The sequence below is a fragment of the Girardinichthys multiradiatus genome, chromosome 4 (assembly GCF_021462225.1).
Source record: "Girardinichthys multiradiatus isolate DD_20200921_A chromosome 4, DD_fGirMul_XY1, whole genome shotgun sequence".
NCBI classification, from domain to species: Eukaryota; Metazoa; Chordata; class Actinopteri; order Cyprinodontiformes; family Goodeidae; genus Girardinichthys; species Girardinichthys multiradiatus.
Window position 1 is genome coordinate 5,382,258 of NC_061797.1, and position 12,071 is coordinate 5,394,328.

Here is a 12,071-nt window from a genome sequence, read left to right on the forward strand (position 1 = left end):
GGAAATGGCCCAAATGTATTGCTGAATGTGGTCTAATTAATATTAATAATAAATGCCATTATTAACATCAAAGAACATCTGGTGCCCCTGTTTACCCCACCGCCTTATATGAAACACATTCTGCTGCTGTTTTAATCTCACAAACATTGCGGGGGTAAACAAAAACTGGCGTTCGCCTTATTTTTTTATTTTTTTCCTGTTTCTTTTTTTTCTGTTTTTTGGCTCTCATATTTTACTTGGTCTTACTTCTGTTGCCAGGAAGGGTCAGTAAGGACACAACAAGTAAGAGGTAAGGCAGCATATAATTTAGAGCACAAATGCTCTTTTGTGGTTAACCCCCCCCCCCCCCCCACACACACACACACACACACACACCTTTTTTCATGCTGCTGTTCTGTATTTAGGCCTGCTTTCTGTAATACTACTGAGACCTATTTAATCCCTGGAGTATTCATATAGCGAATAAATAAATGAATATAATTAAATAATTAAATAAATTTTTAAAAGTTGCATTTGCACATTATGGAGACCCTCGCATTAGGGTCTCCATGATACCCATAAATCAGGAGTAGAGTAACTTTAATCTAGAATTTCATTTAGTAGTCCTTGTCAGGTGGTAAAAGGAAGGGGGATAATGCAGCGGTGTTTAATGATAATTGGTGTTTGGTTAATAAATTCTGCAACTTCAGATTATGTTCTTGCAGTGGCTGGAATGCTAGCATCAGCAGTGTAACTAAACCTCAAATTGATTAACTCGCATGAACCAGACGCTCACAAAGATGGCACCGGTCCAAATAAAAAAAAAAGAAACAGAATGAAGGGAAGGGGTGCTGGGAGGTGTGTGTGTGTGTGTGTGTGTGTGTGTGTATGTGTATGGAAGAGAAAGAGAGAGGGAGCACAAGCAAACATCAGGCCGGATAGTGTTTTGTTGCTCTGGTGTAAGGAAATCAAGTCCCCCCGGGCACATTTTTAAAAGCCTAATGCCTTTCAAATGATGTCATCACGTTTTACTCTTTCTCTCTCCCCTAGCACCCTCCCGCTCACCCAATCTCTCTTAATATCTTTTCCCCTTTTCAAACTGTTTCCACCACCCCTCCACCATGCACATACACACACAGTTACCCCCTACCCCCAGTCCCACCCCCCAATCACTTATTTGGCTGCAGAGAAAGGCAATGGGCTCCGGTCGGAGTCATGTGACACATTAGAATAATGGCCGGGCAAAAAGCAAAAACATCTTGTGTTTTTATGACTGATGTGCTTTTTAGCCCCTGTTTTATTTCCTGAAAGTGATATCACGCTAATCAAAACCACAAAGTGTTTAGAGTGCAAAGTGTGATTGAAAGAGCACCATTAAGGAACTGGCAACCCCACCCTGCCATTGGCCACCACTAACCAACCTGCACCTCTGGCACCATGTACGTACACAGTGTTGCTCGTTGCATTTGCTCTTGTTGATGTTTTTTTTTCATGTCTTCTGTTAATGGGAACTGGGTGTGGTGGCCGGAAAAAGGAGGAGGCAGCATGCCCTACCCACAGGAACGCGGACACACGTGAAGATCCATTTCAATTTATGTATGTGTCAGTCAGTCAGCTGCCGAGGCTGCATCATATGATGGCGATGCCTCTGAGATTCCAGCAATGCGAGTTCAGCGGGGAGCGAGGTGTCGTAGACGCACATGAGCGCACGCTTAGATGCGTGTTTTGCACTCTAGCTCTAGCCCAGTTAGTCAGAAGGGAAGTGTGTGTTCACGAGTGTGAGTGCAGCAGACAGCAGGCAAAGTGACTGATACTCAGCCTGCCTCCCAGATGGCCTGCTCAACTCTGCTCCAATCTGATCTCAGAGCCTTTGTTCTGGCATGTTCCATTACAACGCCGTGACACTGGTAAAGACAGAGGGGAGAGGAGCTGGTCTCAGATCAGATACAGTTAAATTATACATGTATATTTTTTTCATTTTTGTTCCCCTCTGTGCTACTCTTGTACTACACATTCACAGTTTGGCATTTGTCAAGTTTTTTTTCTTCTTATTCTTCTTCCTGGGGTAGAGGCAAGAGAGCTCTTTATAGATAATGAATAAAAACTCATTCAAGTTTTTTTGCAAGAAAAGTTGTAGTGGCTTTAATATTAAATATGAAGATATTCTTTATTAATTCTATTTTTTATTGAGACATGATGTGGAAGCTAAGGCTTAAAAAAGCCTTGACTGACATACAGAACAGAGCTACCCAGCAGGACGTTTTGACATTTGGAAATTTGAAAGAGATTTGGATGAGGGAGACCTTGTAGATCCAGATCTTAAAAAAAAAAAGAATAATAATAAAGTTACATTTGTTTAATTATTCATTTGTGTTTTCGGAATTAAAACAGTAAATATATTTCTTTGTATTTTTAACAACTTCACGCTACTTTTTAAAATCTGTTTTAACTATAAATTACCCCAAAAAAGGTTAGAAGAAAAGTAGAGCGAGAGGTTTTCTGAAGTGTGAAATGCAGCATTAAAGAAAAGCCGTAGCAAGTCCACATCGCCTGGGACATTGATTGCAATGTTGTGTCTTCTGCAGCAAACCTTTGCATAAATAAAGGGAAAAAAGCGGGTGAAAATCAATAATCAGAGAGTAGTTACAGCTGGGTGTCAACAGATTTGATGCTCTCTCTCCCTGCATCACACACCCTGCTGTGAACGATGATGCCTAATATACAGTGTGACCTTCAAAATGTCATAAAATGTTGTGCAATAAAGTGTCAATATTTGTGGTTATATGGAGCACGATGACTTTTACAGTAATTGGAACGTCCACGTTAAAGCTACGGATCAGTCAACTGATTAAAGACGTGCATGCAGGACAGCCAGCTTACTGCCCAGGAATGATGGGCATTCACAGTCCCACAGGGTCACGTCTGCATGCACGCTCACACACTCATGGAGAAGAAGCGCACCCAAAGTTGTGTTGTACATTTTTTCTTTAGTCTTGGTGTGCATGTGTGTGTGTGTGTATGAGGGTGTGTAGTTATGTGTGAAGCTCATTTATTATTGAAGGGCTGTTATATGCCAGTAGAGCACACTCTCATCCTCTCAGTTGTGTGTCTTCCTCTTACAGGAGCACTATTAACCCTGACACACAAGGACATGCTTGTCTGTGTGTTCGTGACAGAAACCGAGAGAGATTCACGCTTGTGTGTGCGTGCGTGTATGTGTGTGTGGTCCAGTGTGTGCCCTGCTTCTAATCTATGTTTTGGATTTTTTAATTTTAAACCCCATCTGGGATGGGCAGGTGGGCCAGTGTCTGCTACATGATGCTGGGAACTGTTGCCAAAAAGGGATCTGTACTGTAGACCACTCATAATATGTTTATGAGAGGCGTCTATGGCTACAGTATGGTGGAGTCCTGGACCGAGCACTGGGGAAATTGTAATTGTTTTTATTTATTTATTTCTGCTTACAACCGTTGTTCTGAATGCATCTAAGTGGAAAAGCCTGATAATAGATGAAGATGTAAATAATATGGTCATATTCTAAATAGGCATGGCAAGTTTTTTTGTAGAACAAAATACAGAAACAGATGTAAAGAAAGTTACATTAAAAACACGAAAAAATTATAATTGTAAAAATTAAACATCACACAAAAACATAAATTGTTCAGAGATCATAAGAGTGAAGTGGCCTTCATGAGAAAGCTGTAGTAAATAATAATGTTTTTTCAGTCGTAAATTAAAGGAGCCAATGATTCTAATACATTTCAGGTTCTGAAGAAGTTGGTTCTAGAGCTAAGGAGTATTTCAACTAAATGCTGCCTCCCCTTGTTTAGTTGTAGTACTGGGAACACTATGATGAAACAGAAATATAAAGCTGTGTCTTTGCAGCATCGATATAGTGAACTATTTTATAGTACTGCATAATCTGAGTTAGGGGACCATATAGTAATGAAATAAACATGCCCAAGAACGATGCCTTGAGGAACCCCATATCTTTGTTTGCTTAGATTTATAATTGAAAAATGAAACAAAACAATCCTGATCTGCCGAATGAGATATGAACTAATTCAGCACAGTGCCAGACAATCAAATTTCCAATATATCAGTCAGTAGATTATGATTAACTGTCTCAAACATAAAACTGAGATCCAGTAATAGTAATACAAAAGTTTTTAAGGGAAGTTTTTACCATTAGCTTTACAAATCTCAGACAAATCATATTTGCCTTTTACATACAGCTAGAAATAGCAAACTCGAACGTCCCCTGATTATAAGATTTGAATGAAACTCTGTGCATTTACATGTGCTTTTACAGTCTGTTCATTGTACACAAATAAGCCACACCAAGCCAAACAGAAGCAGCTGGTGTTTACTATCTGTGCATTGTCAAACATTTATATTTAGGCCCCCTTTCACTTTCAGTTGTGATAAGTGACATTCCGGCTGACAGCGGCCTTGGTGGATGGAGTTGTGTGTTTAGTGTCAGGGTGGAAGAAGACTTGCTGACTTAGGTCTTTCTATTCTGTAAACCTTATTTGACTCTGCGCTAGACGAGGGTGAAAAGGGGTGGGGAGCTGCAGAATGAAAAGTGTGGGTGTGTTAAAAAAGCTTCACATTGTGTTCAATTTTGATTCTTTTTTCTTTCCTTTTTTCTGGTTCCGTTGCCTTTTCCCTACATATTCCCCAAATCCTTTACCAGATTTGGAAATAAATACATTTTATTACTGGACAGAATTTGCGCTTAGTTTGTCACATACATACAGTATTGAAAGCCTCAGCATAGTTTGAAAGTTTGTTCATCAACCTTCATAAGCAGGTGAACACAAATGTCGGGGAAGGCTCTTTGCTTCAAGCAAGAAACAAATTGCCACAAAAAAAGCTTTACTAATTTGCTGAAAAAAAATTGAGTTCAATTAGATTTCTCTGAAAGGTTGTTTCCTGATTTAAGGCGATATCTGCTCCTACGACTGTTTTGCTCTCTTCCTTGCTTCTCATCATTTACTTCTACGATCCATTTCATACCTGTGGACTTCAAACTATGCTTCTAATTTTAGTTAAATATTTTAATGAATTCCTATAATATTCATAAAAATGCTCAAATCCCATGTGTGATTTAATTTACTTGTATATTTCTTTCTGAAAACTTTGTATTACAGCCCATTTATTTTCCATTTAAACCTGCTGACTTCTAAGAAATATGACAGATTAGAGCACTTGATCAAATCAAAATAAATCTAAATGGCCTGTGGCTATTTACTGGACTCATAAAGTCAATTTACTTATAGTAGACTATAAGTCAAATATGGAAAATTGCTTTGCAAAGGTATGAAAACCTATCCAAGGTGGATACACCAGGAAGATAAATGCAAAAACAAATGAATGAACTACAAAAATTAAATAAAGTTTAAGTAAAAGATACATATTTTGGAGGAAAAACAGCAACAAACAAAATCAAACAAATTGAAATAAAAAATTCTATATAAAACTGAAATACTACAATTTTTGACATTAATTTAATAAATTTTTATTGTTATACCTAGTATTTTTCACCAAGTCTAAAGTGTGCCATTTATTTTTTTTTTTTGTGTCTACTTGCTTTGTTTCATACAAATATAAAATCTGTTTGAATTAAAAGCAAGAAGCCTCATTCTCAGCATAAAAAATTGTAAGCATTAAATCATCACCTTTGTGAGAGTAACGACATCCAATTTGGTTTTTAGAAAGAAAAGCTTGTTTTGACATATTTGATGCAAAGACAAAGAATTTACAGACAGAATTCCCCCCCCCCACACACAAAAAAACAAATCCGCATAACACTTCATAGTTAATTTTCTATAAAATCTGTAATTTTTTAATGACAGTTTAGTGTCAGGTGGGTGGATGTACAGAGACTTCTATGACGACCTATTAGAAATTTCTAAATTTACAGTTTCAGGACAAAAAACATGTCAACAACAAATTTGTATGTTTTTCTTCTTTCCTTTTAGTGTTTTTTGTTCTTGTCATCTCTTTAAATTCAGCACATCACAGACTCGTAATCATCAGTACAAGGCCAGTGTGTACAATCTGATGGTGACACCCTCACCTCAGATTATGCTGCTGTCAACACATTCCCAGGTTGTCGTCACTCATCTTTTAGATTCCTATTCGGGGGCTGATTGTGTTGATAACAGACTGCCGTTGCACTAAACTGTGCATCATCGTTTTTTTTTTTTGGCATGCGGAGGAAGTGGCGGAGGGCTGGGTCAAAACTGTTATCACCCTATCATATCTCTGACAGCTACCTGTCAAAATCAGGTCGCAGGAAGAGATGCAAGGAGATCCTGCGATGCTGACAAAGCCAAATCACTCTCTCTCCCTATTATTCTGCTTTCTTTCTGTCTGCCTTATTTCGCAGTTTTAATTCTCTTTGCCACCTAGCATACGCTTAATAGAACTGATGATGATAGCAAGGGTTGAAAAAAATGGAAGAAAAACACTGGAAAAGAAAGAGGTGGTGTTAGGGTGTGGGTCCTTGAGTTAAAGCGGGGTGTATCAGAGCCATGGTGTTTCTGAAGAACCTGAAAAGCTTATGAACTGTCAGCGTTCTGTCAGGGAGGAAAATAGCTCAGCTCATGAACCTGTTTGATGTGTTTGTGCTATGTTTGCACGTTCAGCATGGTAAAGGAGGGACAATGACAGACAAACAGCAGACAAAGACAAAAAATGTGTTGTGATGTGAGGATGGCTGGTTTGAAGTGGCACTCAGCACACTGTCCATTCATCTCCCCCCTCCCTCTGCTATCTCTGTGTTTGCTCCAGATGTTGGGGAAGACTTGGGGAAGGCAGCGGTGTGCCTACAGCCGCCTCCATCCCAGGCCAGGGAGCGAAGCATTGGATCATCCTCTAAAGACTGCCCCTACTGTGGCAAATCCTTCCGCACCTCCCATCATCTCAAAGTCCATCTGCGGATACACACAGGTGAGTACATTTAGCACTATGTCCCTCGCACAAGCATGGATTGCTTTCCTTCAGCAATTAAACATTTATTGTACTTCATGCAGAATTTACTTTACTACTTGTACTGACATTTCTCTGGGGTTAGATTGACATATCGGGTTCTGAATATTGACCTAATCACATATTGGACTCCTTATTATATGATGGATATGATGCAGATTAATCAATTGCATATTTTGCAAATGAGAACACAGCAATCATTGGTAATGAATAACAAGAAAGAAAGAAAGAAAGAAAGAAAAAGAAAGAAAGAAAGAAAAAAAGAAAGAAAGATAGAAAATCCTTATTCTATTTTCCCAATTAGGTTTTTTTTTATTTCAGCTGTAGTACCTTGTGTTTGCTAGTTACCCCTTTCTGTTCATCATTTTATCGACATCTAATTAACACAACAATAGTACAGGGTCCTCCAATGACTTCACAGAGGGCAATCTTGACTTTCTTGCAGCTCTTTATACCCTTTAAAGTTTATGAGAGTCACCTTGTACATCTATAGGAGTGATGGTCTGCATAGCAGTTCTAGTTTGGTCTACCTATACAAGCTCTTGGTAGCGTTGGTTCATACTGGGTATTTATGTCTGCATTCAGAGTAAGTACATGGATTGCGGACAGTACCCAGTGCTTTAACCCTATGAAAAGTTCTAATACTTTGATGAATATCCAAGCTAGATTCCATTTTGAAAACAGAAAGACAAAGAATGGGACAACCGCAAAATGTTAAAACATGATGGTCCACCTGAACTGACAGGCGGAAAAAGGAGAACATTAATCAGAAAAGTAGCCAAGAGACCGTGTTGACTCTGGAGGAGCTGCAGAGACTTACAGCTCAGGTAGAGGAATGTTTTGACAGGACTACGGTTAGTGTTGTACTACAAATTATTTCACAGGTGCAAGAAGAACTGTTGAAAGAAACACATTAGAAGCCCCATGGCTGTGTGTGGTGGAAAACCAACGATGCAAAATACATGACAGCAAGGTGAGGCTCACCTTCCAGCTAGACAAAGATGTTAAACAAACAACAATGCAGCGCTGGTTTAGATCAAACCATATTTATGTATGCTTAAGTTTACAAAGAACTAACAAAGATTTCAATCTCTAAATGTGCCAATCTGATAACAGTCACAACCCAAATTAATTGCAGCAGAATTTGCAATAAAACGTGGTTCTGAAAAGTATTGACTAAGGTGGGGTAAAAAAATAATGCATGCCATTTTCTTTTTTCTAATTTGGAAAACCATAGATCATTTCCTTTTTCTTCCCAGTGATGCATTAGTGTGTTAGTTACCAAATAAAATGTATTAAGTTCGTGGTTGTTATAGGAAAACATGAGTAGTGCCTTACAAAATTACTTTTGCAAGGCACTGAATTTTTTGAGAAAGCCATTGGGAAAATAATAGGATTACACATGGAATGTGTATACAGCGTATACATATATTTAGTTTGCTTCAGACTTCAGAGTATGACTCTTATTGAGTTATACCTGACATAGTTAATTGAAATACCATAATACTAAACATTTCTATTGTTGTCACACATAATAAATGTGTTTTAACTTATAATAATGAATACATTTTTACGTTTAAGTTTCTAGAACTTACCTTTAGAAGATTAGATACATATACCAGGCCGTCTTCTTTGTTTCATTTTGACACAAAAAATTACTCACAGATTAGATGTTTTTTTTGACATATGATTTCATTTATATTTAAAGACAAAAAGCTTAATATTATGTACACCTTATCATATTATGTGAGCATGTAAAGGAATATTGCGCTTTTGAAATATAGATTGATAAATGTATAGTTAGGACAAATGTTAATCCTGAATTCCAGCTTGGTTTTGTCAGCCAAAGGGGAAACTATGGGTAAAGGATGATGTATAAATGGGATAGGAAGCATGTATTACTGTTAGCATTTCGGAAATAAATGCTTGAAAGTCCGTTACAATTGACCTATGACTTTGTGGTCATTTTGTTACAAAAGGTCAAATTGCAAAAAGACTCAAGTTCAATTAAGGCCATAAGATATAAAAACAACAGCTGGGAAAAGATAAACTTTGCCTTACCATCTTGCAGGGCCTTTATAAGCTGGCTCATTTACATGGAGAGAACTAAGTAACCTACATATGCCTGGTCAATGCATTATTGAGCAAGACATTAAGATCCTTACCTCCAGCTTAGATGGATCACTTAAATAGGATTAATAAGGATAAAGTTCAACTGAATACTTGTACTGGATCCTAAATATGTTCACACCACTGTTAAAAAGCCTGGTTTTTGTAATGTAAAAAAACCAAAAACTTCATAATTCCTTTTCCAGAGATTAGAAAAGATGATGGCACATATATTTTGTAAAAGTAATGGATAAACAAATCGGGTTGGTTAGTATTAAAACATACTAAATGTGCAATAAACTTGGTTTATAAGTATGCACACCATAAATGAATATTTTATTGATAAACCTTTGGATTTAATTTAAGCATTCAATGTTTTTTCTTAAGATATTGTAAACATCGTAGATTTCACTAAATGTATCTACAGGGGTTGGACAATGAAACTGAAACACCTGGTTTTAGACCACAATAATTTATTACTATGGTGTAGGGCCTCCTTTTGCGGCCAATACAGCATCAATTTGTCTCGGGAATGACATATACAAGTCCTGCACAGTAGTCAGAGGGATTTTAAGGCATTCTTCTTGCAGGATAGTGGCCAGGTCACTACGTGATACTGGTGGAGGAAAACGTTTCCTGACTCGCTCCTCCAAAACAGCCCAAAGTGGCTCAATAATATTTAGATCTGGTGACTGTGCAGGCCATGGGAGATGTTCAACTTCACTTTCATGTTCATCAAACCAATCTTTCACCAGTCTTGCTGTGTGCATTGGTGCATTGTCATCCTGATACACGGCACCGCCTTCAGGATACAATGTTTGAACCATTGGATGCACATGGTCCTCAAGAATGGTTTGGTAGTCATTGGCAGTGACGCGCCCATCTAGCACAAGTATTGGGCCAAGGGAATGCCATGATATGGCAGCCCAAACCATCACTGATCCACCCCCATGCTTCACTCTGGGCATGCAACAGTCTGGATGGTACGCTTCTTTGGGGCTTCTCCACACCGTAACTCTCCCGGATGTGGGGAAAACAGTAAAGGTGGACTCATCAGAGAACAATACATGTTTCACATTGTCCACAGCCCAAGATTTGAGCTGCTTGCACCATTGAAACAGACATTTGGCATTGGCATGAGTGACCAAAGGTTTGGCTATAGCAGCTATGTATATTGACCGTGTGGAGCTCCTGATGGACAGTTCTGGTGGAGACAGGAGAGTTGAGGTGCACATTTAATGCTGCCGTGATTTGGTCAGCCGTGGTTTTATGTTTTTTGGCTACAATCCGGGTTAGCACCCGAACATCCCTTTCAGACAGCTTCCTCTTGCGTCCACAGTTAATCCTGTTGGATGTGGTTCGTCCTTCTTGGTGGTATGCTGACATTACCCTGGATACCGTGGCTCTTGATACATCCCAAAGACTTGCTGTCTTGGTCACAGATGCGTCAGCAAGACGTGCACCAACAATTTGTCCTCTTTTGAACTCTGGTATGTCACCCATAATGTTGTGTGCATTTCAATATTTTGAGCAAAACTGTGCTCTTACCCTGCTAATTGAACCTTCACACTCTGCTCTTACTGGTGCAATGTGCAATCAATGAAGATTGGCTACCAGACTGGTCCAATTTAGCCATGAAACCTCCCACACTAAAATGACAGGTGTTTCAGTTTCATTTTCCAAACCCTGTACTTATCTGAGCAAATTTTCCCAAATCTATCAGATTGTGAGGATATTTGTTGTCCACAGAACCTTTTTGGAAGATTAAACCTATTTTCAGTTTTAGGCCATTCCAAAATTTTAAATGTCTTTGCATGGAAGCATTCTCCTGTTAATGTGGATGTGTGCCTGGACCAACTGTAATGCCGAAATAAATTTGTCTTTCTAAATTTTCAACATTTTGGTAGAAACCAGGTTTGGGGTAAAACTGACATTATTTTTTTTGACTAAAATCACGCTTCCCAGTTTTCAAAACATGAAGCTGCCACCATCACGTTCTTCTGATGATATGTTGGGTTATTTATGAAATAAAAAAGCAGTAGTATAACAAATACAATTCCGAATTGTGGTGCAACGTTCATATTCTATTTCATTGAGCAACCACGCATTCTCCCACAAGGTTTGGCAGATTAAAGCTAGGTCCTGGTGTTTTGTTAGGACATACAGATGGAGAATGCAGGAGACTGTTCAAGTTCTTGCAGCTTGACGACCTGTTTTTTTGATGCTACTATTGTGCCATATTTTCAGTTATTGATGACTGCCTTCTCTGTATATAAATAATGTTGTGAATTGTTTCTTTTCAACCTTCTCCAGGTTAATACCTTGGCACCATGAGATCCTTTTTTATCTTCTGTAATTACTCTGTAAACTATGGTTTTAGCTAAAGGATGCGAGCAAACAAATGTCAGGAAAATCCCACACAGAAAGCTCAACTTCATTTCAGGATGACCAGCCTGTGCTATAATCCACATGTATGAAGCCAATAAGACTGAATGCTAAAATTAAAGCAAGGAATGCTTTTACAAAGTTTAAGGATGTCTACACTTTTTGATTCTGTTTATCCTAAGTTGAACTTTGCAAAATATACACATATCACATTAGCAGTGGAACAAATACTCATTGTCTCATTTCTTAATTTCACAAAAATCTGGAATGCCAAAAATGGTTTGTAAACTTATTATTATTAAATGGAAGTGGAGATTTTAGGTTAAAAAGTTAAACCAAGCTGAAACCAAACTTAATTATGGATTCTCCTTAGCAGTTAAAAAAAACCTCTTCTCTTACTCGCTTTTATTTCCTCTTTGGCTCTTTGAGTGCTGAAATGATATTGAGCGCCCCTTTTCCTTTTCTCAATAAAAGCACATATTGATCTGAGGCTAGAGGACAATCTTCAATCAGTAACATGCTAACACACCCATAACACTTTCCAAATTAGATTTTTGAAGTTAAATAGCACAACCAGTCTGTGCTATCCCAGAAACACTACA

The 12,071-nt window shown here is 38.3% G+C and overlaps 1 protein-coding gene across 5 annotated transcripts in view; it reads left to right on the forward strand.

Moving 5' to 3' along the window:
* The window catches only part of znf536 (zinc finger protein 536), a 247,619-nt gene that overhangs the window by 173,074 nt on the left and 62,474 nt on the right, over window positions 1–12,071 (forward strand). For all 5 annotated transcript variants that reach the window (XM_047362958.1, XM_047362959.1, XM_047362957.1 and 2 more), the window contains one exon: window positions 6,778–6,936. In XM_047362958.1, the coding sequence (XP_047218914.1) occupies window positions 6,778–6,936 (159 nt within the window). The remainder of the gene's footprint in view (window positions 1–6,777; window positions 6,937–12,071) is intronic.